This window comes from Salmo salar, chromosome 16, assembly GCF_965601325.2.
Source record: "Salmo salar chromosome 16, fSalSal1, whole genome shotgun sequence".
Taxonomy (NCBI): Eukaryota; Metazoa; Chordata; class Actinopteri; order Salmoniformes; family Salmonidae; genus Salmo; species Salmo salar.
The window spans coordinates 57,419,060-57,446,432 of NC_138306.1; the positions used below are offsets into that span (position 1 = coordinate 57,419,060).

The following is a 27,373-nucleotide window of genomic DNA, read 5'->3' on the forward strand; positions in this document are numbered from 1 at the left end:
TGGTGTTACATATGACAGATATAATCACTATGGTACTATGGTGTTACATATGATAGATATAATCACTATGGTCTTTCATATGACAGATATAATCACTATGGTGTTACATATGATAGATATAATCACTATGGTGTTACATATGACAGATATAATCACTATGGTGTTACATATGATAGATATAATCACTATGGTGTTACATATGACAGATATAATCACTATGGTACTATGGTGCTTCATATGACAGATATAATCACTATGGTGCTACATATGACAGATATAATCACTATGGTACTATGGTGTTACATATGACAGATATAATCACTATGGTGTTTCATATGATAGTTATAATCACTATGGTGTTACATATGACAGATATAATCACTATGGTGTTACATATGACAGATATAATCACTATGGTGTTACATATGATAGATATAATCACTATGGTGTTACATATGACAGATATAATCACTATGGTACTATGGTGCTTCATATGACAGATATAATCACTATGGTACTATGGTGCTTCATATGACAGATATAATCACTATGGTGCTACATATGGCAGATATAATCACTATGGTACTATGGTGCTTCATATGACAGATATAATCACTATGGTGTTACATATGACAGATATAATCACTATGGTGTTACATATGACAGATATTATCACTATGGTGTTACATATGACAGATATAATCACTATGGTGTTACATATGACAGATATAATCACTATGGTGTTACATATGACAGATATAATCACTATGGTGTTACATATGATAGATATAACCACTATGGTGTTACATATGACAGATATAATCACTATGGTGTTACATATGACAGATATAATCACTATGGTGTTACATATGACAGATATAATCACTATGGTGTTACATATGACAGATATAATCACTATGGTGTTACATATGACAGATATAATCACTATGGTACTGTGGTGCTTCATATGACAGATATAATCACTATGGTGTTACATATGATAGTTATAATCACTATGGTGTTACATATGACAGATATAATCACTATGGTGCTACATATAACAGATATAATCACTATGGTGCTACATATGACAGATATAATCACTATGGTGTTACATATGACAGATATAATCACTATGGTGTTTCATATGATAGATATAATCACTATGGTGTTACATATGACAGATATAATCACTATGGTGTTACATATGGTAGATATAATCACTATGGTGTTACATATGACAGATATAATCACTATGGTGTTACATATGATAGATATAATCACTATGGTGTTACATATGACAGATATAATCACTATGGTGTTACATATGACAGATATAATCACTATGGTGTTACATATGACAGATATAATCACTATGGTGTTACATATGGTAGATATAATCACTATGGTGTTTCATATGACAGATATAATCACTATGGTGTTACATATGACAGATATAATCACTATGGTGTTACATATGACAGATATAATTACTATATTGTTACATATGACAGATATAATCACTATGGTGTTACATATGACAGATATAATCACTATGGTGTTACATATGACAGATATAATCACTATGGTGTTACATATGACAGATATAATCACTATGGTGTTACATATGACAGATATAATCACTATTTTGTTACATATGACAGATATAATCACTATGGTGTTACATATGACAGATATAATCACTATGGTGTTACATATGACAGATATAATCACTATGGTGCTACATATGACAGATATAATCACTATGGTGTTACATATGACAGTTATAATCACTATGGTGTTACATATGACAGATATAATCACTATGGTGTTACATATGACAGATATAAGATCAGAGGAATGGAAAACGTGACTTGTTGGCATAAAGGTTAAAGGAGAATCACCATTTTCTCACTAAATTCTGAAAAGGAAAACTCCATTGCTGTGTTAATATCAACCATCTTGAACAATGTGAAAAACAGCATTGTTCACCAGCAACTATTGATTGTGATTCACCTTCTTGAATAAACGTGATGCGGGTGAACAGTTTCAGTTTCAACAACAACCCCGTTCAGGGTGTTGCTCTTGGCTTTGTTTTGTACCTTAGAACACGATTCAAACAGTTAAACCAGGAGCAGGAAATGAACCGGTCTGAAAAACAAATCAGTTCCCCATGTAGAGTGGAGGTGGAGGTAGAGGGAGGGAGGGAGGGAGGGAGGAGGGAGGGAGGAGGTAGAGGGAGGGAGGGAGGGAGGGAGGGAGGGAGGGAGGGAGGGAGGGAGGGAGGGAGGGAGGGAGGGAGGGAGGGAGGGAGGGAGGAGGAGGTAGAGGGAGGGAGGGAGGAAGGGAGGAGGAGGTAGAGGGAAGGAGGGAGGGAGGAGGGAGAGGAGGAGGTAGAGGGAGGGAGGAGGACGAGGTAGAGGGAGGGAGGGAGGGAGGGAGGGAGGGAGGGAGGGAGGGAGGGAGGGAGGGAGGGAGGGAGGGAGGGAGGGAGGGAGGGAGGGAGGAGGAAGAGGAGGTAGAGTGAGGGAGGGAGGAGGAAGAGGAGTAGGTAGAGGGAGGGAGGAGGAAGAGGAGGAGGTAGAGAGAGGGAGGGAGGGAGGGAGGGAGGGAGGGAGGGAGGGAGGGAGGGAGGGAGGGAGGGAGGGAGGGAGGGAGGGAGGGAGGGAGGGAGGGAGGGAGGGAGGGAGGGAGGGAGGGAGGGAGGAAGCATTGGGGAGTGGAAGAGCAAGCAGAGTTACTGAGGGAGGTAGAGGGAGGAGGAAGAGGGAGGGAGGCAGAAGAGGGAGGGATGAGGAAGAGGAGGAGGTAGAGGGAGGGAGGAGGTAGAGGGAGGGATGAGGAAGAGGAGGAGGTAGAGGGAGGGAGGAGGAAGAGGAGGAGGTAGATGGAGAGAGGGAGGAGGAAGAGGGAGGGAGGGAGGAGGAAGAGGTGGAGGTAGAGGGAGGGAGGAGTAGGTAGAGGGAGGGAGGAGGAAGTGGAGGAGGTAGAGGGAGGGAGGAGGTAGAGGGAGGGATGAGGAAGAGGAGGAGGTAGAGGGAGGGAGGAGGAAGAGGAGGAGGTAGAGGGAGGGAGGGAGGAGGAAGAGGAGGAGGTAGATGGAGCTAGGGAGGAGGAAGCATAGTGGAGTGGAGGAGCAGGCAGAGTTACTGAGGAGGAGTGGAGGTGGAGGTAGAGGAGGTGGAGTGAGGCGGTTGCAGGACAGGTTTGTTCAGCCCCGAGGAGCTGTGGATCCTCCCAGGCTGAGATAGATATGGTATGCTCCTCCCCAGCTAACAACAAACGTTCCCACAACTTTAGAGAACGTTCCCCTTAAGAGTCTCGTTTTGGTAATGAACTAATGTTTTCATAGGAATGTTCCCATGATGTGCAATGAATGTTTCCAATAGACCATTCCCTTATTAATGTCTAATAGAACGTACCCAGAAAATGGTTACCATGTTCTCAGTATTAAAGATCTGAATGTTCTAGACACGTTAAATGGGAACGTTGCAAGGACATTCAAGTGTCCAGTTTTCTGTGGGTTAGGAAAATATTCCATCAGACCTCTGAATATATTCAATATAATGTTTCATGGGAATGTTGTGGGAACATTTCTGTGTATCAGTTTTTAGGACATTGGCTTATGGTCCCAAAGAAACGTTTAATTACACATCACGTCTTGTTACTGTTGCCGAGCCAATCGAGGCCCTGATGGGTGAACCACTGATCCATTCATAGGTCTTCGTCTGATGTCAAGGGATACTCACCCTGTTTTCAACGTACACATTTAACTAATGTACATGATGACATTGTTCATGTTCATTTATACAGTAATTATTATTCAACGTTTCCTCACCTGGGATTTGAACTCACAACCTGTTGGTTCACGGATCTCCCCTCTAACTCCTCCATGTCTGTGTCAGCTGTCAGTTCATCTAACTATTCTCATCCTTCATTTGATTTACTTCTTTCAGAAATGTTAGAGCTCTTTCTGTATAGTTTTCTAATATTGGTGGGGGGGGGGGGGGGGGGGATGTTAACCTGTTTTAATGATATTCCTGAATCACTATGTTCAATCAAATAGTTTTACAGAGTTTAAATTGACTTCAAAGTGTATTCTCCCTATTGCTGACATCTGCCAAGTTGTTTAATCTACATGAGTGCCTTGTGAAGAGGGGACAGGTTCTAATTATACTGGCCCAAAAAGCATTAAGAGATATCCCTTATGGTTAAGGCACCATGCAGGAGCACCACTGGGCTCTACACCACAGAGAGACAGTAGGAGCACCACTGGGCTCTACACCACAGAGAGACAGTAGGAGCACCACAGAGAGACAGTAGGAGCACCACTGGGCTCTACACCACAGAGAGACAGTAGGAGCACCACTGGGCTCTACACCACAGAGAGACAGTAGGAGCACCACTGGGCTCTACACCACAGAGAGACAGTAGGGGCACCACTGGGCTCTACACCACAGAGAGACAGTAGGAGCACCACTGGGCTCTACACCACAGAGAGACAGTAGGAGCACCACTGGGCTCTACACCACAGAGAGACAGTAGGAGCACCACTGGGCTCTACACCACAGAGAGACAGTAGGAGCACCACAGAGAGACAGTAGGAGCACCACTGGGCTCTACACCACAGAGAGACAGTAGAGGCACCACTGGGCTCTACACCAAAAATAATAAAACCTCCCCAGGAAAACTTTCCAGGAACCGGAGTAAAACATCCTCAGAACCTCCCTGGAACCGGAGTAAAACATCCTCAGAACCTCCCTGGAACCAGATTAAAACGTTCTCAGAACCTCCCTGGAACCAGATTAAAACGTTCTCAGAACCTCCCTGGAACCAGATTAAAACATCCTCAGAACCTCCCTGGAACCAGAGTAAAACATCCTCAGAACCTCCCTGGAACCAGATTAAAACGTTCTCAGAACCTCCCTGGAACCAGATTAAAACGTTCTCAGAACCTCCCTGGAACCAGATTAAAACGTTCTCAGAACCTCCCAGCAACCTAAAAATAAAAGCTTCCCAGAACAGGCAAAACTTTCACTTCTGTTTTTAGAACTTTTACATTTTTTTTTCTTCAGTTTTACCGATCAGGAAATGTATAGCTCCGTTCCCACAATCAATGTGAAATCAAACTTCTACAACTTCCAAGGAACCAAAATTGTGCTTTGCTACGTTTCTACCAGGCCCTATGAGCCCTATTCATTAAAATCCATTTCGCTGTAAAATCAGACAGTCTTATGTCTTTGGGGAAATTAGCATTTAAATGACGTGTGGACGAGAGCTTTCCTTGTCATGCCAGCCTCGTCAACTAGAGCAGAACCAGGCTTTTCCCTCTCTGATTACGTATGAGCCACCTCCAAAGCCCCAGACTGTGTGTTAACCAGCAGGTGGTTTACCTGTGTATGTGTCTGTGTGTGTTTGCACATGCAGCGCACTTTTGAGGATGTGTAATTTCCTCAAGTACTTTCAACGACCGTGGACCATAGCTGACCTTCGGGTAACGTGTTGGGTGGGTACTGGAGTACTGAATTGGGAATTTAGATAGCGAGGCAGCCTACTGGGAACACGTTGGTTGAATCAACGTTGTTTCCATGTAATTTCAACGAAACTATTGATATCTGTGCCCAGTGGGAGGTAGCCTAGCGGGTAGCCTAGCGGATGGCCTAGCAGATGGCCTAGCCGGTGGCCTAGCGGGTAGCCTAGCGGGTGGCCTAGCCGGTGGCCTAGCGGGTGGCCTAGCGGATGGCCTAGCGGGTGGCCTAGCGGGTAGCCTAGCGGGTGGCCTAGCGGATGGCCTAGCCGGTGGCCTAGCCGGTGGCCTAGCGAGTAGCCTAGCGGATGGCCTAGCGGGTAGCCTAGCGAGTAGCCTAGCGAGTAGCCTAACGAGTAAGAGTGTTCGAATCCTTTCAAATCTGTCGATGTGCCCTTGACCTAATTGCTCCTATAAGTTGCTCTGGATAAGAGTGTCTGCCAAATTACTCAAATGTAACATGAAAAGCCTGAGAAGAGAACGAGTTAGACTTTGGTTGCAAAAATTGCACCATTTCAGAGGCACTTTCTAGCGCTGCACTGGGCCTGATAACCTTTTTCATCACGTATCTGACCTGTGAAAAGAACATCTAAAGGAAATATTACAGACATCATCCTATATTGCCAACACATGAAAAAGCTTTATTGTGGATAAATGCTAAGAATTTTTTGGTTGTTGTTGTATGTAATGAATAAGTCCTCAGGCTAACGAGCCTTCATCTGTGTGTTTGCTATTCGTATAGTTTCTTCTGTGAGACAGTGCACCTCAACTAAAGTGTAGTCATTATTTATTTACTGTTTTAGCACAAACTGCTGGAATGTCACTCTCTCTGTTCCAAAACACATCTAACACCATCTCTCTCTCTCTCTCTCTCTCTCTCTCTCTCTCTCTCTCTCTCTCTCTCTCTCTTCCTCTCCCTCTCCCTCTTCCCCTCTCTCTCTCTCTTCCTCTCTCTCTTCCTCTCTCTCTTCCTCTCCCTCTTCCTCTCTCTCTCTCTCTCTCTCTCGTCCTCTCTCTCTTCCTCTCTCTTCCTCTCTCTCTATTTCTCTTCCTCTCCCTCTCCCTCTTCCCCTCTCTCTCTCTCTCTCTTCCTCTCTCTCTCTCTTTGTTTTTTCTTGTAGTTGGGAAGACGTCTCTGATCACGAGGTTCATGTATGACAGCTTTGACAACACATATCAGGTAGGTATCGGAGGCACCACACTGCCGTCAGGCATGCCACTGACACGCTACATTTTTGTATCGGTCACTCACTCCATCAATCACAGCAGTGAATAGACAGAATTGACCCATCCCCCGCTACCACACCCACAGATTCAAACACAGCTGTGCCTTACATTGATCCACTAAGCGGCTGATTCTATGGTTGCGCTGCAAGAATGAGCTGAATGTTTTCTGTTTGGTGTCAAGGGTGTCAAGCTTCTAGGTTATCAGAGGTAAACAACATGAGGTAGTATATTGTGAGGTAGTATATTGTGAGGTAGTATATTGTGAGGTAGTATATTGTGAGGTAGTATATTGTGAGGTAGTATATTGTGAGGTAGTATATTGTGAGGTAGTAGATTGTGAGGTAATATACTGTGAGGTAGTATATTGTGAGGTAATATATTGTGAGGTAGTGGATTGTGAGGTAGTATACTATGAGGTAGTATATTGTGAGGTAGTATATTGTGAGGTAGTAGATTGTGAGGTAATATACTGTGAGGTAGTATATTGTGAGGTAGTAGATTGTGAGGTAGTAGATGGGAGGCAGTAGATTGTGAGGTAGTGGATTGTGAGGTAGTGGATTGTGAGGTAGTATACTGTGAGGTAGTATATTGTGAGGTAATATATTGTGAGGTAGTAGATTGTGAGGTAGTAGATTGTGAGGTAGTAGATTGTGAGGTAGTGGATTGTGAGGTAGTGTACTGTGAGGTAGTATACTGTGAGGTAGTATATTGTGAGGTAATATACTGTGAGGTAGTATATTGGATGAGGTAGATGTTAGTGTTTGTCCCTACTGTGTGCATAGTAGAGATAGGTTTTTACTGTATACATGACCCACTCAGCATTTTAATTTGACCATGGGGGGAGGGGAAAGTGTGTTAATGCTACTGCATTTATACTGCAGCAATATGACTGATATGAATTGAGTGTGTGTGTGTGTGTGTGTGTGTGTGTGTGTGTGTGTGTGTGTGTGTGTGTGTGTGTGTGTGTGGTGTGTGTGTGTGTGTGTGTGTGTGTGTGTGTGTGTGTGTGTGTGTGTGTGTGTGTGTGTGTAGCTGAGCAGTATGAGAGCCTCTGTGTGGGCTGGCCCAGCCACTGAGGGCTTTAATGACATGGTGTTCAAAGAGACAGCTCTGAAACATCAACATTGACAGACCTCAGAAGATTCACACTCTTTCCCTCATTACCACATCTCCTGAAGGAGGGCGGCAGGTAGCCTTAGAGGTTAACAGCTTTGGGCTGAAAGGTAACTGAAAGTTCGCTGGTTCAAATCCCTGAGTCGAATAGGGTGAAACATCTGTCAATGTTCCCTTGAGTAAAGGACTTAACTCTAATTGCTCCTGTAAGTCACTCTGGATAAGAGTGTTTGCTTAAAAGTAAAAAAAAAAAAAAAAAAGTCAAATTTAAAGAGATCTTAAAATCAACCAGCCCGTCTCCATTTCTAGATGTTCAGTATAACTACAGTGCTAACGCTCTAATTAGATTTGGATGGTGTATTATGAGTACATGCTTTGTGGTAGCTCTCACAATGGACACTGTATCCCCTTCTATCCCTGGATTCAATGGCGCCAGAGGGGGATGGCTGCCGTTTTACAGGCTCCTAACAAACCGTGCTATTTTGTTTATTTTTTCGCATTGTTTGTAACTTGTTTTGTACATAATGTTTCTGCTACCGTCTCTTATGACCGAAAAGAGCTTCTGGATATCAGAACAGTGATTACTCACCTCGAACTGAACGAAGATTGTTTCTTTAATGAGTCCGACGCGAAGGATATACTGCTTCTCCGAGACCAGGCCCAAATCCCTGTCATTCGCGTGAAGAAATGAAAGAAATACAGGGTGTACGGAGATCGGGGTGCCTTGTGAGAATTCGTCGCTGAGTGGGTAACCAGCCTCTACCATCCGTTCTATTGGCCAACGTGCAATCACTGGATAATAAACTGGATGAGATCCGATCAAGACTATCCTACCAACGGGACAATAAAAACTGTAATGTCTTATGTTTCACCAAGTCGTGGCTGAACAACGTCACAGATAATATACAGTTGAAGTGGAAAGTTTACATACACTTAGGTTGGAGTCATTAAAACTCGTTTTTCAACCACTCCACAAATTTCTAGTTAACATACTATAGTTTTGGCAAGTTGATTAGGACATCTACTGTGTGCATGACACAAGTAATTTTCCCAACAATTGTTTACAGACAGATTATTTCACTTATAATTCACTGTATCACAATTCCAGTGGGTCAGAAGTTTACATACACTAAGTTGACTGTGCCTTTAAACAGCTTGGAAAATTCCAGAAAATGATGTCATGGCTTTAGAAGCTTTTGATAGGCTAATTGACATAATTTTCGTCAGTTGGAGGTGTACCTGTGGATGTATTTCAAGGCCTACCTTCAAACTCAGTGCCTCTTTGCTTGACATCATGGGAAAATCAAAAGAAATCAGCCAAGACCTCAGAAAATAAATTGTAGACCTCCACAAGTCTGGATCATCCTTGGGAGCAATTTCCAAACGCTTGAAGGTACCACGTTCATCTGCACCAACAATAGTACGCAAGTATAAACACCATGGGACCACGCAGCTGTCTTACCGCTCAGGAAGGAGACGCATTCTGTCTCGTGGAGATTAACGTACTTTGGTGCGAAAAGTGCAAATTAATCCCAGAACAACAGCAAAGGACCTTGTGAAGATGCTGGAGGAAACAGGTACAAAAGTATCTATATCCACAGTAAAACGAGTCCTATATCGACATAACCTGAAAGGCCGGTCAGCAAGGAAGAAGCCACTACTCCAAAACTGCCATAAAAAAAAGCCAGACTACGGTTTGCAACTGCACATGGGGACAAAGATCGTACTTTTTGGAGAAATGTCCTTTGGTCTGACGAACCAAAAGTTGAACTGTTTGACCATAATGACCATTGTTATGTTTGGAGGAAAAAGGGGGAGGCTTGTAAGTTGAAGAACACCATCCCAACCATGAAGCACGGGGGTGGCAGCATCATGTTGTGGGGGTGCTTTGCTGCAGGAGGGACTGGTGCACTTCACAAAATAGATGGCATCATGACGAAAGAAAATGATGTGGATATATTGAAGCAACATCTCAAGACATCAGTTAGGAAGTTAAAGCTTGGTCGCAAATGGGTCTTCCAAATGGACAATGACCCCAAGCATACTTCGAAAGTTGTGGCAAACTCGCTTAAGGACAACAAAGTCAAGGTATTGGAGTGGCTATCACAAAGCCCTGACCTCAATCCTATAGAAAATTTGTGGTCAGAACTGAAAAAGCACGTGTGAGCAAGGAGGCCTACAAACCTGACTCAGTTACACCAGCTCTGTCAGGAGGAATGGGCCAAAATTCACCCAACTTATTGTGGGAAGCTTGTGGAAGGCTACCCGAAATGTTGACCCAAGTTAAACAATTTAAAGGCAATGCTACCAAATACTAATTGAGTGTACGTAAACTTCTGACCCACTGGGAATGTGATGAAAGAAATAAAAGCTGAAATAAATAATTCTCTCTACTATTATTCTGACATTTCACATTCTTAAAATAAAGTGGTGATCCTAACTGACCTAAGACAGGGAACTTTTACTAGGATTAAATGTCAAGAATTGTGAAAAACTGAGTTTAAATGTATTTGGCTAAGATGTATGTAAACTTATGACTTCAACTGTACAGCTGGCCAGGTTTTCCATGCATCGGCAGGACAGAACAGCTACATCTGGTAAGACGAGGGGTGGGGGTGTGTGTCTTTTTGTCAATTAAAGCTGGTGAGCGATGTCTAATATTAAAGAAGTCTCGAGGTATTGCTCGCCTGAGGTAGAGTACCTTATGATAAGCTGTAGACCACACTATCTACCAAGAGAGTTCTCATCTGTATTATTTGTAGCCATCTATTTATCACCACAAACTGATGCTGGCACTAAGACCGCATTCGCTGTTTAAGACCATAAGCAAACAAGAAAATGCTCATCCAGAAGCGGTGCTCCTAGTGGTCGGGGACTTTAATGCAGGGAAACTTAAATCCGTTTTACCTCATTTCTACCAGCATGTCACATGTGCAACCAGAGGAAAAACAACTCTAGACCACCTTTACTCCACACACAGAGACGCATTAAAAGCTCACCCTCCATTTGGCAAATCTGACAATACTTCTATCCTTCTGATTCCCGCTTACAAGCAAAAACAAAACCAGGAAGTACCTTTGACTCGCTCAATACGGTAGTGGTCAAATGACACGGATGTTACACTACAGGACTGTTTTTCTAGCACAGACTGGAATATTCATCCAATGGCATTGAGAAGTATACATCCTCAGACACCGGCTTCATCAATAAGTGCATCGATGACGCCATCCCCGCCGTGACCGTACGTACATATTCCAATCAGAAGCCATGAATTACAGGCAACATTCGCATCGAGCTAAAGGCTAGAGCTGCCGCTTTCAAGGAGCGGGACACTAATCCTGTTGCATATAATAAATCCCACTATGCCCTCAGCCGAACCATCAAACAGGCAAAGCTTCAATAAAGGACTAAGATTGAATCCTACTGCACCGGCTCTGACGCTCGTCAGATGTGGCAGAGCTTGCAAACTATTACGGACTACAAAGGGAAACCCAGCCGCGAGCTGCCCAGTGACGCGAGCGTACCAGATGAGCTGAATGCCTTTTATGCTTGCTTCGAGGCAATCAAGACTGAAGCATGCATGAGAGCACCAGCTGTGCCGCACGACTGTGTGATCACGCTCTCCGTAGCCAATGTGAGCAAGACCTTTAAACAGGTCAACATTCACAAGGCCGCGGGGCCAGACGTATTACCAGGACGTGTACTCAGAGCATGTGCGGACCTGCCTAACTGACTACCGCCTCATAGCACTCACGTCGGTAGCCATGAAGTGCTTTGAAAGGCTGGTCATGGCTGACATCAACACCATTATCGCAGAAACCCTAGACCCACTACCATTTCACATACCGCCTCAACAGATCCACAGATGACGCAATCTCAATTACACTCCACACTGCCCTTTCCTACCCGGAAAAAAGGAACACCTATGTGAGAATGCTATTAATTTACTACAGCTCAGCGTTCAACACCATAGTGTCCTCAAAGCTCATCACTAAGCTAAGGACCCTGGTACTAAACACCTCCCTCTGAAACTGGATCCTGGACTTCCTGACGGGCCGCCCGCACGTGGTGAGGGTAGGCAACAACACATCTGCTACACTGATCCTCAACATGGGGGCCCCTCAGGGGTGCGTGCTTAGTCCCCTCCTGTACTCCCTGTTCACCCACGACTGCATGGCCAAGCACGACTCCAACACCATCATTAAGTTTGCTGACAACACAACAATGGTATGCCTGATCACTGACGACAGGACAACAACCTCTCCCTCAACGTGAGCAAGACAAAGCAGCTGATCGTGGACTACAGGAAAAGGCGGCCCGAACAGGCCCCCATTAACATCAACTGGGCTGTAGTAGAGGCGGTCGAGAGTTTCAAGTTCCTTGGTGTCCACATCACCAACAAACTATCATGATCCAAATACACCAAGACAGTCGTGAAGAGGGCACGACAACACCTTTTCCCCCTCAGGAGACTGTAAAGATTTGGCATGGGTCCCAAGATCCTCAAAAGGTTCTACAGCTGCACCATCGAGAGCATCCTGACCGGTTGCATCACTGCCTGGTATGGAAACTGCTCGGCCTCCGACCGCAAGGTACTACAGAGGGTAGTGCGTACGGCCCAGTACATCACTGGGGCCAAGCTTCCTGACATCCAGGACCTCTATACTAGGCAGTGTCAGAGGAAGGCCCCAAAAATTGTCAAAGACTCCAGTCACCCAAGTTATAGACTGTTCTCTCTGCTTCTGCATGTCAAGCGGAACCAGAGTGCCAAGTTTAGGTCCAAAAGGCTCCTTAACAGCTTCTACCCACTAGCCATAAGACTGCTGAACAATTAATCAAATGGCCACAAATGCTTTTTACACTGAACCCTAACAGTCAACTGAATTCTGAATTCTTGCAAAAAATAATGAGAATAAAAGACACAGAGAGACAGAAAATTCCTCCACCATCTTCTCCTCTCATCAGTCCCCTCTTCATCATCAGTCCCCTCTTCATCATCACACTGGATGTGCATCCCTATCCGCCAGACAGGCATCTGCGTATTTGTAAATGTCTCCACGTGCTTTATGACATCTAATATCTGTCCACTGCCTGCTGCTCTTTAATAACAGCCTGTCTGTGAGGAAAATGAAAATGAGATGCTAATTTCTGTTTGATACAAAGCCCTTCGTTTCTCCCCACTTAACCCTGGGGTCCAGGAATCAGCGAGCTTTGTCATAACCTCCCTCCCTCGACACAGCATCACATCAGTCAAAGACAGAGCAGAGACAGAGAGAGAGAGAGAGAGAGAGAGAGAGAGAGAGAGAGAGAGAGAGAGAGAGAGAGAGGGGGGGGGGGGGGGGGGGGGGAGGGGGGGGGGGGTGTGTGTCCACCCAGCCTTTGTATATCTTCTCTCCTCAGAGCCTCACAACAAGAGTCAGCGCTTTGTTCCACTTCACATTGTGGATTACTGGCTGGGTTATTTTAGATGCTGTAGCCTGTGCTTTGTGACAGGGTTATTATGGGTGATGTAGCTTTGTAGACAGGGTTATTATGGGTGATGTAGCTTTGTAGACAGGGTTATTATTGGTGCTGTAGCTTTGTAGACAGGGTTATTATTGGTGCTGTAGCTTTGTAGACAGGGTTATTATTGGTGCTGTAGCCTGTGCTTTGTGACAGGGTTATTATGGGTGATGTAGCTTTGTAGACAGGGTTATTATGGGTGATGTAGCTTTGTAGACAGGGTTATTATGGGTGATGTAGCTTTGTAGACAGGGTTATTATTGGTGATGTAGCTTTGTAGACAGGGTTATTATTGGTGCTGTAGCTTTGTAGACAGGGTTATTATTGGTGCTGTAGCTTTGTAGACAGGGTTATTATCGGTGATGTAGCTTTGTAGACAGGGTTATTATGGGTGATGTAGCTTTGTAGACAGGGTTATTATGGGTGATGTAGCTTTGTAGACCGGGTTATTATGGGTGATGTAGCTTTGTAGACAGGGTTATTATTGGTGCTGTAGCTTTGTAGACAGGGTTATTATTGGTGCTGTAGCTTTGTAGACAGGGTTATTATCGGTGATGTAGCTTTGTAGACAGGGTTATTATGGGTGATGTAGCTTTGTAGACAGGGTTATTATTGGTGATGTAGCTTTGTAGACAGGGTTATTATTGGTGCTGTAGCTTTGTAGACAGGGTTATTATTGGTGCTGTAGCTTTGTAGACAGGGTTATTATCGGTGATGTAGCTTTGTAGACAGGGTTATTATGGGTGATGTAGCTTTGTAGACAGGGTTATTATTGGTGCTGTAGCTTTGTAGACAGGGTTATTATAGGTGATGTAGCTTTGTAGACAGGGTTATTATTGGTGCTGTAGCTTTGTAGACAGGGTTATTATTGGTGCTGTAGCTTTGTAGACAGGGTTATTATTGGTGCTGTAGCTTTGTAGACAGGTTTATTATAGGTGCTGTAGACAGGGTTATTATCGGTGATGTAGCTTTGTAGACAGGGTTATTATGGGTGATGTAGCTTTGTAGACAGGGTTATTATTGGTGCTGTAGCTTTGTAGACAGGGTTGTTATAGGTGATGTAGCTTTGTAGACAGGGTTATTATTGGTGCTGTAGCTTTGTAGACAGGGTTATTATTGGTGCTGTAGCTTTGTAGACAGGGTTATTATAGGTGATGTAGCTTTGTAGACAGGTTTATTATAGGTGCTGTAGACAGGGTTATTATCGGTGCTGTAGCTTTGTAGACAGGGTTATTATGGGTGATGTAGCTTTGTAGACAGGGTTATTATGGGTGATGTAGCTTTGTAGACAGGGTTATTATTGGTGCTGTAGCTTTGTAGACAGGGTTATTATAGGTGATGTAGCTTTGTAGACAGGGTTATTATTGGTGCTGTAGCTTTGTAGACAGGGTTATTATTGGTGCTGTAGCTTTGTAGACAGGGTTATTATTGGTGCTGTAGCTTTGTAGACAGGTTTATTATAGGTGCTGTAGACAGGGTTATTATCGGTGATGTAGCTTTGTAGACAGGGTTATTATGGGTGATGTAGCTTTGTAGACAGGGTTATTATTGGTGCTGTAGCTTTGTAGACAGGGTTATTATAGGTGATGTAGCTTTGCAGACAGGGTTATTATTGGTGCTGTAGCTTTGTAGACAGGGTTATTATTGGTGCTGTAGCTTTGTAGACAGGGTTATTATAGGTGATGTAGCTTTGTAGACAGGTTTATTATAGGTGCTGTAGACAGGGTTATTATCGGTGCTGTAGCTTTGTAGACAGGGTTATTATGGGTGATGTAGCTTTGTAGACAGGGTTATTATGGGTGATGTAGCTTTGTAGACAGGGTTATTATTGGTGCTGTAGCTTTGTAGACAGGGTTATTATAGGTGATGTAGCTTTGTAGACAGGGTTATTATTGGTGCTGTAGCTTTGTAGACAGGGTTATTATTGGTGCTGTAGCTTTGTAGACAGGGTTATTATTGGTGCTGTAGCTTTGTAGACAGGTTTATTATAGGTGCTGTAGACAGGGTTATTATCGGTGATGTAGCTTTGTAGACAGGGTTATTATGGGTGATGTAGCTTTGTAGACAGGGTTATTATTGGTGCTGTAGCTTTGTAGACAGGGTTATTATAGGTGATGTAGCTTTGTAGACAGGGTTATTATGGGTGCTGTAGCTTTGTAGACAGGGTTATTATTGGTGCTGTAGCTTTGTAGACAGGGTTATTATAGGTGATGTAGCTTTGTAGACAGGTTTATTATAGGTGCTGTAGACAGGGTTATTATCGGTGCTGTAGCTTTGTAGACAGGGTTAGTATGGGTGATGTAGCTTTGTAGACAGGGTTATTATTGGTGATGTAGCTTTGTAGACAGGGTTATATAGGTGCTGTAGACAGGGTAATTATCGGTGCTGTAGCTTTGTAGACAGGGTTATTATGGGTGATGTAGCTTTGTAGACAGGGTTATTATGGGTGATGTAGCTTTGTAGACAGGGTTATTATGGGTGATGTAGCTTTGTAGACAGGGTTATTATTGGTGCTGTAGCTTTGTAGACAGGGTTATTATAGGTGATGTAGCTTTGTAGACAGGGTTATTATTGGTGCTGTAGCTTTGTAGACAGGGTTATTATGGGTGATGTAGCTTTGTAGACAGGGTTATTATTGGTGCTGTAGCTTTGTAGACAGGGTTATTATAGGTGATGTAGCTTTGTAGACAGGGTTATTATGGGTGATGTAGCTTTGTAGACAGGGTTATTATTGGTGCTGTAGCTTTGTAGACAGGGTTATTATAGGGGATGTAGCTTTGTAGACAGGGTTATATCGGTGCTGTAGCTTTGTAGACAGGGTTATTATGGGTGATGTAGCTTTGTAGACAGGGTTATTATGGGTGATGTAGCTTTGTAGACAGGGTTATTATTGGTGCTGTAGCTTTGTAGACAGGGTTATTATTGGTGCTGTAGCTTTGTAGACAGGGTTATTATTGGTGCTGTAGCCTGCGCTTTGTAGACAGGGTTATTATAGGTGATGTAGCTTTGTAGACAGGGTTATTATAGGAGATGTCGCTTTGTAGACAGGGTTATTATCCGTGCTGTAGCTTTGTAGACAGGGTTATTATAGGTGATGTAGCTTTGTAGACAGGGTTATTATGGGTGATGTAGCTTTGTAGACAGGGTTATTATCGGTGCTGTAGCTTTGTAGACAGGGTTATTATAGGTGATGTAGCTTTGTAGACAGGGTTATTATGGGTGATGTAGCTTTGTAGACAGGGTTATTATCGGTGCTGTAGCTTTGTAGACAGGGTTATTATAGGGGATGTAGCTTTGTAGACAGGGTTATTATCGGTGCTGTAGCTTTGTAGACAGGGTTATTATGGGTGATGTAGCTTTGTAGACAGGGTTATTATGGGTGATGTAGCTTTGTAGACAGGGTTATTATTGGTGCTGTAGCTTTGTAGACAGGGTTATTATTAGTGCTGTAGCTTTGTAGACAGGGTTATTATTGGTGCTGTAGCTTTGTAGACAGGGTTATTATTGGTGCTGTAGCCTGCGCTTTGTAGACAGGGTTATTATAGGTGATGTAGCTTTGTAGACAGGGTTATTATAGGAGATGTAGCTTTGTAGACAGGGTTATTATAGGTGATGTAGCTTTGTAGACAGGGTTATTATAGGAGATGTCGCTTTGTAGACAGGGTTATTATCAGTGCTCTAGCTTTGTAGACAGGGTTATTATAGGTGATGTAGCTTTGTAGACAGGGTTATTATCGGTGCTGTAGCTTTGTAGACAGGGTTATTATAGGTGATGTAGCTTTGTAGACAGGGTTATTATAGGAGATGTAGCTTTGTAGACAGGGTTATTATAGGTGATGTAGCTTTGTAGACAGGGTTATTATAGGAGATGTCGCTTTGTAGACAGGGTTATTATCGGTGCTCTAGCTTTGTAGACAGGGTTATTATAGGTGATGTAGCTTTGTAGACAGGGTTATTATCGGTGCTGTAGCTTTGTAGACAGGGTTATTATAGGTGATGTAGCTTTGTAGACAGGGTTATTATTGGTGATGTAGCTTTGTAGACAGGGTTATTTATTATTGGTGCTGTAGCCAGGGTTATTATTGGTGCTGTAGCCTGCGCTTTGTAGAAAAATAACACAATTGGATGTAGATTTAAAACAACATTGCTTAAACCTCATCAGCAGACAATGACGTCTGGGAAAAATCTAACAAAAACTAACACCATTGTGTATTGATTACTGTATTGATCGGAAGTTCGGCTGTTTTTACTGACTCGGATCTGTTCGACTGGTTCAGTCAAAAGAATGAATCGTTCGACTAATTTCGTTCATTTGAGTCAGCAATGCCCAGAGGATGCAGGACACCGACCGGCGAGCGAAGAACTGAAAACTGAATATAGTTATCTATAGTGTTTAAATCCCTGTACCAAGCTCCTCACTAATATATAGTGTTTAATGCACTGTATTCAGTTCCCGTAGTGTTTGTTGCTGCTTCTAGCGGAGTGGGGACTATTGGCATAAATCGACTATTGGCATAAATCGACTATTGGCATAAATCGACTATTGGCATAAATCGACATAAATCGACTATTGGCATAAATCGACATAAATCGGCTATTGGCATAAATCGACTATTGGCATAAATCGACGATTGGCATAAATCGACTATTGGCATAAATCAACATAAATCGACTATTGGCTTAAATCGACTATTGGCATAAATCGACTATTGGCATAAATCGACTATTGGCATAAATCGGCTATTGGCATAAATCGACTATTGGCATAAATCAACATAAATTGACTATTGGCATAAATCCACTATTGGCATAAATCGACTATTGGCACGCTCTTTTAAAAGGGAAAGCAGGAGAAGGAGGTTAGGAGGGCTGAGGTGCGTTTCAGGACAAATGGACCAGGGTGAAGTCTTGGCAGTAATGGTGTTGGGACAGATAGACCTGTCCACTGGCACCTATAGCTCTGTCACTATATGAATACTAGCCTCCTGCCAAATGTATGACCATATTAGAGTCACGTTTCCCTCAGATGACAAAGAATTAGAAAACAAATCCAATTTCGATAAACTCCCATATCTACTGGGTGAAATACCACAGCGTGCCATCACAGCAGCAAGATTTGTGGCCTGTTGCCATGAGAAAGTGGAGCACAAACAACATTGTAAATACAACCCATATTTATCTGTTTATCCTTACTATTCATACTACAACTATTTGCACATTGCTAAAACAATTTTGATAGCTGATAATATAACACTTGGAATGTATTTTTGAGTGCAATATTTACTGTTAAATTCTAATAGTTTTGATGTTGTTTTTTGTCTTCTCACTTTTGTTTGTTTATTTCACTTGCTTTGGCAATGTAAACATGTTTCCCATGCCAATAAAGCCCATTTGAATTGAATTGAGAGAGAGAGAGAGAGAGAGAGAGAGAGAGAGAGAGAGAGAGGAGGCAAAGACACACTGAGGCAAGCACCAGGCAGAGAGAGAGAGAGAGGAGAGAGGTAGGCACGAGGCAGAGAGAGAGAGCATGAGATAGGAGAGAGGTAGGCACGAGGCAGAGAGAGAGAGCGTGAGATAGGAGAGAGGTAGGCACGAGGCAGAGAGAGAGAGCGTGAGAGAGGAGAGAGGTAGGCACGAGGCAGAGAGAGAGAGCATGAGAGAGGAGAGAGGTAGGCACGAGGCAGAGAGAGAGAGCATGAGAGAGGAGAGAGGTAGGCACGAGGCAGAGAGAGAGAGCGTGAGAGAGGAGAGAGGTAGGCACGAGGCAGAGAGAGAGCGTGAGAGAGGAGAGAGGTAGGCACGAGGCAGAGAGAGAGCGTGAGAGAGGAGAGAGGTAGGCACGAGGCAGAGAGAGAGAGCGTGAGAAAGGAGAGAGGTAGGCACGAGGCAGAGAGAGAGAGCGTGAGATAGGAGAGAGGTAGGCACGAGGCAGAGAGAGAGAGAGCGTGAGATAGGAGAGAGGTAGGCACGAGGCAGAGAGAGAGAGCGTGAGAGAGGAGAGAGGTAGGCACGAGGCGGAGAGAGCGTGAGATAGGAGAGAGGTAGGCACGAGGCAGAGAGAGAGAGCGTGAGATAGGAGAGAGGTAGGCATGAGGCAGAGAGAGAGAGCGTGAGAGAGGAGAGAGGTAGGCACGAGGCAGAGAGAGAGAGCGTGAGAGAGGAGAGAGGTAGGCACGAGGCAGAGAGAGAGCGTGAGAGAGGAGAGAGGTAGGCACGAGGCAGAGAGAGAGAGCGTGAGAGAGGAGAGAGGTAGGCACGAGGCAGAGAGAGAGAGCGTGAGAGAGGAGAGAGGTAGGCACGAGGCAGAGAGAGCGAGCGTGAGAGAGGAGAAAGGTAGGCACGAGGCAGAGAGAGAGAGCGTGAGATAGGAGAGAGGTAGGCACGAGGCAGAGAGAGAGAGCGTGAAATAGGAGAGAGGTAGGCACGAGGCAGAGAGAGAGCGTGAGAGAGGAGAGAGGTAGGCACGAGGCAGAGAGAGAGAGCGTGAGATAGGAGAGAGGTAGGCACGAGGCAGAGAGAGAGAGCGTGAGATAGGAGAGAGGTAGGCACGAGGCAGAGAGAGAGAGCGTGAGAGAGGAGAGAGGTAGGCACGAGGCAGAGAGAGAGAGCATGAGAGAGGAGAGAGGTAGGCACGAGGCAGAGAGAGAGAGCATGAGAGAGGAGAGAGGTAGGCACGAGGCAGAGAGAGAGAGCGTGAGAGAGGAGAGAGGTAGGCACGAGGCAGAGAGAGAGAGCGTGAGAGAGGAGAGAGGTAGGCACGAGGCAGAGAGAGAGAGCGTGAGAGAGGAGAGAGGTAGGGCTCCAGGCGGTGTATTCTCTCTGCCTGGCAGAACACACTAAAGTGGCACAGAGCTGCTTGCTCTACTCAGTCTGAACTATCAGTCACTCAGAGCTGGGCACTGGGGTGTGACAAGACAGACGCTCTGGACCTCTGGAAGCCTGGAAGTGGCTGTTCTACGTAGGGAGAAGGGAGGGAGGGAAGTAGAGAGAGACCACCCCAAGCAAACCCTGGCCACACCCTATATAGACCTCCCCCCATATCAGACCTATGCCCCTTCAGCCCCCACTCATGCCCCTGCAGAAAGGACCTCAACATGACAGCCCCCCATTATGCCCAATCCCCACTAATGCGCCCCCCAACCCCCATCCTGCGACCTAAGAGGTATGTATCAGATGCTCAACACGCTCTGCTCACACCTACTGTGATGGTCCGGACCTAAATCACACAAAAACAACACTAGACACTATGAAACACAAAGCTTTTACTATCTCATCCTGGAATATACAAGGTCTCAGGTCATCTGCCTTTGGCCTAAAGAGCAGGAACCCGGACTTCATCAAAGAAATCAGAAATACAGACATTGTCATCCTATAAGAAATCTGGTATAAAGGAGATGGACCCACTGGTTGCCCTCTAGGTTACAGAGAGTAGGTAGTCCCATCCACCAAAATGACAGGTGTGAAACAGGGAAAATAATCGTAGGGTATGCTAATTTGGTATAGAGCAGACCTAACTCATTTTTATTAAATTAGTCAAAACAGGAACAATTTACATCTGGCTAGAAATGAATAAGGAAATGATCTCAACAGAGAAAAATGTCCTCCTGTGTGCTACCACTCTCAGTACACAGGGAAACAAATATGCCCCCCTAGACACAACTATGACAAATCAAACAACTAAAATGGGTCACAACTCCTGCAGCTCTGTCGCACACTGGGTATGTACATAGTCAATGGTAGGCTTCGAAGAGACTCCTATGGTAGATACACCTATAGCTCATGTCTTGGCAGTAGTACTGTAGACTACTTTATCACTGACCTCAACCCAGAGTCTCTCAGAGCGTTCACAGTCAGTCCACTGACACCCCCAATCAGACTGCAGCAAAATCACAGTCTACTTGAACAGAGCCATACTCAATCATGAGGCATCAAAGTCATAGGAGCTGAATAGTATTAAGAAATGTTATAGATGGAAGGAAAGTAGTGTGGAAACCTACCAAAAAAACTATTAGGCAACAACAAATTCAATCCCTTCTAGAACAACTTCCTGGACAAAATATACAGAATTATAAAATCCATGTATACAAACAACAACTGTGCGGTTAAAATTGGCACACAAAAAAAAACCTTTCTTTTCACAGAGCCGTGGGGTGAGACAGGGATGCAGCTTAAGCCCCACCCTCTTCAACATATATATCAACGAATTGACAAGGGCACTAGAACATTCTGCAGCACCCAGCCTCACCCTACTAGAATCTGAAGTCAAATGTCTACTGTTTGCTGATGATCTGGTGCTTCTGTCCCCAACCAAGGAGCACCTAGATATTCTGCACAGATTCTGCCAGACCTGGGCCCTGACAGACCTGGGCCCTGATAGACCTGGGCCCTGACAGACCTGGGCCCTGATAGACCTGGGCCCTGTCAGACCTGGGCCCTGACAGTAAATCTCAGTAAGACAAAAATAATGGTGTTCCAAAAAAAGGTCCAGTTGCCAGGACCACAAATACAAATTCCATCTAGACATCGTTGCCCTAGAGCACACAAAAAACAATACATACCTCGGCCTAAACATCAGAGCCACAGGTAACTTCCACAAAGGTGTGAACGATGTGAGAGACAAGACAAGAAGGGAATTCTATGCCATCAAAGGAACATAAAATTCGACATACCAATTAGGATCTGGCTAGAAATACTTAAATTAGTTATAGAACTCATTGCCCTTTATGGTTTTGAAGTCTGGGGTCCGCTCACCAACCAAGAATTCACAAAATGGGACAAACACCAAATTGAGACTCTGCATGCAGAATTCTGCAAAAATATCCCCTGTGTACAATGTAAAACACCAAATAATGCATGCAGAGCAGATTTAGGCCGATACCCGCTAATTATAAAATCCAGAAAAGAGCCGCTGAACCACCTAAAAGGAAGATATTCCCAAACCTTCCATAACAAAGCCATCACCTACAGAGAGATGAACCTGGAGAAGAGTCCCCTAACCAAGCTGGTCCTGGGGCTCTGTTCACAAACACAAACAGACCCCACAGAGCCCCAGGACAACAACACAATTAAACCCAACCAAATCATGAGAAAACAAAAAGATAATTACATGACACATTGGATAGAATTAACCAAAAACAGAGTAAACTAGAATGCTATTTGGCCCTAAACAGATAGTACACAGAGGCAGAATACCTGACCACTGTGTCTGACCAAACTTAAGGAAAGCTTTGACTATGTACAGACTCAGTGAGCATAGCCTTGCTATTGAGAAAGGCCGCCGTAGGCAGACCTGGCTCTCAAGAGAAGACAGGCTATGTGCACACTGCCCACAAAAAGGAGGTGGAAACTTGAGGTGCACTTCCTAAAAAATGCCAAATGTATGACCATATCAGAGACACATATTTCCCTCAGATTACACAGATCCACAAATAATTAGAAAACAAATCCAGTTTTGATAAACTCCCATATCTACTGGGTGAAATACCACAGTGTGCCATCACAGCAGCAAGATTTGTGACCTGTTGCCACAAGAAAAGGGCAACCAGTGAAGAACAAACATTGTATATACAACCCATATTTATGTTTATTTATTTTCCCTTTTGTATGTAGGAGAGTGGAGAGTGACTGGTATACATACAGTAGGAGAGTGTCTGGTATACATACAGTAGGAGAGTGACTGGTATACATACAGTAGTTAGGAGAGTGACTGGTATACATACAGTAGTTAGGAGAGTGACTGGTATACATACAGTAGGAGAGTGTCTGGTATACATACAGTAGGAGAGTGACTGGTATACATACAGTAGGAGAGTGACTGGTATACATACAGTAGGAGAGTGTCTGGTATACATACAGTAGTTAGGAGAGTGACTGGTATACATACAGTAGGTAGGAGAGTGACTGGTATACATACAGTAGTTAGGAGAGTGACTGTTATACATACAGTAGTTAGGAGAGTGACTGGTATACATACAGTAGGTAGGAGAGTGACTGGTATACATACAGTAGGTAGGAGAGTGACTGTTATACATACAGTAGGTAGAGTGACTGTTATACATACAGTAGGAGAGTGACTGGTATACATACAGTAGGAGAGTGACTGGTATACATACAGTAGGAGAGTGACTGTATACATACAGTAGGAGAGTGACTGGTATACATACAGTAGTGAGAGTGACTGGTATACATACAGTAGGTAGGAGAGTGACTGGTATACATACAGTAGGAGAGTGACTGGTATACAAACAGTAGGAGAGTGTCTGGTATACATACAGTAGGAGAGTGACTGGTATACATACAGTAGAGTGCTGTATACATACAGTAGGAGAGTGACTGGTATACATACAGTAGGAGAGTGACTGGTATACATACAGTAGGAGAGTGACTGGTATACATACAGTAGGAGAGTGACTGGTATACATACAGTAGGAGAGTGACTGGTATACATACAGTAGGAGAGTGACTGGTATACATACAGTAGGAGAGTGACTGGTATACATACAGTAGGAGAGTGTCTGGTATACATACAGTAGGAGAGTGACTGGTATACATACAGTAGGAGAGTGACTGGTATACATACAGTAGGAGAGTGACTGGTATACATACAGTAGGAGAGTGTCTGGTATACAAACAGTAGGAGAGTGACTGGTATACATACAGTAGGAGAGTGACTGGTATACATACAGTAGGAGAGTGACTGGTATACATACAGTAGGAGAGTGACTGGTATACATACAGTAGGAGAGTGACTGGTATACATACAGTAGGAGAGTGACTGGTATACATACAGTAGGAGAGCTCGCCATCGGGAGAGCTGATGGAAAACTACTTTATTCAGATGATCTGGTCACCGCCTCTTGTTGCCGTCCCCACAGGAACACGACAGTCATGATGACTCAGAGCTTCTACTACTCACATTCTCAACAAAGGGTGACGTTGTAGACTAGGCAGCATATTAATAACAGATACCGTAGCTAAGGCAGTTTATTATACTGACAGATACCGTAGCTAAGGCAGTTGATTATACTGACAGATACCGTAGCTAAGGCAGTTTATTATACTGACAGATACCGTAGCTAAGGCAGTTTATTATACTGACAGATACTGTAGCTAAGGCAGTTTATTATACTGACAGATACTGTAGCTAAGGCAGTTGATTATACTGACAGATACCGTAGCTAAGGCAGTTTATTATACTAACAGATACCGTAGCTAAGGCAGTTTATTATACTGACAGATACCGTAGCTAAGGCAGTTTATTATACTGACAGATACTGTAGCTAAGGCAGTTGATTATACTGACAGATACCGTAGCTAAGGCAGTTTATTATATTGACAGATACCGTAGCTAAGGCAGTTGATTATACTGACAGATACCGTAGCTAAGGCAGTTGATTAATCTGACAGATACCGTAGCTAAGGCAGTTGATTAATCTGACAGATACCGTAGCTAAGGCAGTTGATTAATCTGACAGATACCGTAGCTAAGGCAGTTGATTATACTGACAGATACCGTAGCTAAGGCAGTTGATTAATCTGACAGATACCGTAGCTAAGGCAGTTGATTAATCTGACAGATACCGTAGCTAAGGCAGTTGATTATACTGACAGATACCGTAGCTAAGGCAGTTGATTAATCTGACAGATACCGTAGCTAAGGCAGTTGATTAATCTGACAGATACCGTAGCTAAGGCAGTTGATTAATCTGACAGATACCGTAGCTAAGGCAGTTGAAGTGCTGAGAGTTTGATTGGTGTAGTAGACAGGTAGCTCTCAGCTGCTTTGATTCTGTCTGCTTAGACAGATTACTCTAGAGCTAGCTTTTAGCTAAGGAGCTTGAAGTGCTCAGTCTGATTGATGCAATAACTACAAAGTCATCCTGGATACTAGAGCCGTTAGAAATAGATTGGAACGGAAATCTATTAGATAACAAGCTGGTCTACTGTATATCTATCTCCCTGCTTATCTGTGAGTTACCAGGGAACGGTTCCCCCAATAGGTCTATTGATCCTGACCGCTGCAGGAGGCAGACAGCAAACACAACAACCATTCCCTGTCCTGCAGCCAACTCCTTCTCTGGATTTGCTTGTTATGCACCATTCAATCGCAGTGAAATGTGTTGTGTTCTTACGTCTGTCGCACCTCAATATATCACTATTTAAAGACGTCCTCCAAGGTTTTTATTTTATTTAATTTTTTTTAGCTTTTACTGTTGAAAAAGGGATACAGTATCCCAAGTATAAATAACGTAAAGTACACATACAAAAGGCTGTATTTTCGGCTGGCACTTAGGAGGTGTAGTAGAAAGGTAGCTCTTAGCTTTCATTATATAAAAAACAGCATTTTTCAGCCCTAGCGATTTACCCGTTTGAAGTCAGATCTACTCCGAGCTGCGGGGGTGGCAATATTTGAGTTGTGACCTTAAAAACAAGTGACAATTTCCTGCACCACAAAAAAAAAAAAACAGGTCTTAAAGGTACACAGTTGATAATGTCATGGGTTTTGAGAGAGAGGAAGCACAGCCTATCCAGCAATGACGAACAGTTCCCATGGAAAGAGAGATGTTCATTTTGTGCCGGTAAATCTCGTATTTAGAAGCATAAAAAAAAAAAACGATTAGTTTCCCCCTATTTAGTTTAATTTGATTAAAAACCAAGCATTGTCTTCCCTTAATTAAGGCTGGTTTAGCAGAAGTGTTTATTTTTATCCTAGCCATTAGCCGAGCAGCCTATGAACAAAGGGCTTTTTTTTAAATGGTCTACTGAGAGTGCTTTGAAATATTTGAGAGGTTTTTTTTCTCCCCCTCGTGCTTTTTCATTATTCACAATTCACATATCTGCATACTTCATTTCACTTGTTCAGTAGGCTATCCATCCCCATTTCAAAGAGTGCCCCTCTTCCAATTACCCAAGACGCACTCCTCCAAACTATTCAGCCCTCCTATAATGCCATATCAACTGTGAGAATCTGCCTCGCACATAATTTCAAATATGAAGTTTCATTAGTCAAACTGTATGTTTTACACATGGTATACACCATCCATTGAAATGCTTAGTTGTAGGTTCCTTCTGGGCAATGCAACAACAATAAGAGTTCCCTGTGATGTACTGGGCCGTATTCACCACCTGCTGGAGGGCCACGGTCCCTGTGATGTACTGGGCCGTCTTCAGCACCCGCTGGAGGGCCACGGTCCCTGTGATGTACTGGGCCGTCTTCACCACCCGCTGGAGGGCCACGGTCCCAGTGATGTACTGGGCCGTCTTCAGCACCCGCTGGAGGGCCACGGTCCCCCAGTGATGTACTGGGCCGTCTTCAGCACCCGCTGGAGGGCCACGGTCCCAGTTACGTACTGGGCCGTCTTCAGCACCCGCTGGAGGGCCACGGTCCCTGTGATGTACTGGGCTGTCTTCACCACCCGCTGGAGGGCCACGGTCGCTGTGATGTACTGGGCCGTCTTCACCATCCGCTGGAGGGCCACGGTCCCCCAGTGATGTACTGGGCCGTCTTCAGCACCCGCTGGAGGGCCACGGTCCCTGTGATGTACTGGGCTGTCTTCACCACCCGCTGGAGGGCCACGGTCCCTGTGATGTACTGGGCCGTCTTCAGCACCCGCTGGAGGGCCACGGTCCCAGTTACGTACTGGGCCGTCTTCAGCACCCGCTGGAGGGCCACGGTCCCTGTGATGTACTGGGCTGTCTTCACCACCCGCTGGAGGGCCACGGTCGCTGTGATGTACTGGGCCGTCTTCACCATCCGCTGGAGGGCCACGGTCCCCCAGTGATGTACTGGGCCGTCTTCAGCACCCGCTGGAGGGCCACGGTCCCCCAGTGATGTACTGGGCCGTCTTCAGCACCCGCTGGAGGGCCACGGTCCCTGTGATGTACTGGGCTGTCTTCACCACCCGCTGGAGGGCCACGGTCCCTGTGATGTACTGGGCCGTCTTCAGCACCCGCTGGAGGGCCACGGTCCCAGTTACGTACTGGGCCGTCTTCAGCACCCGCTGG

At 44.4% G+C, this 27,373-nt stretch overlaps 1 protein-coding gene across 1 annotated transcript in view; it reads left to right on the forward strand.

Annotated features, from left to right (window-relative positions):
• The window catches only part of LOC123727857 (ras-related protein Rab-6B), a 198,857-nt gene that overhangs the window by 83,959 nt on the left and 87,525 nt on the right, over nucleotides 1-27,373 (forward strand). Inside the window, exon 2 of the mRNA XM_045697479.2 lies at nucleotides 6,649-6,707. Within this exon, the coding sequence (XP_045553435.1) occupies nucleotides 6,649-6,707 (59 nt within the window). The remainder of the gene's footprint in view (nucleotides 1-6,648; nucleotides 6,708-27,373) is intronic.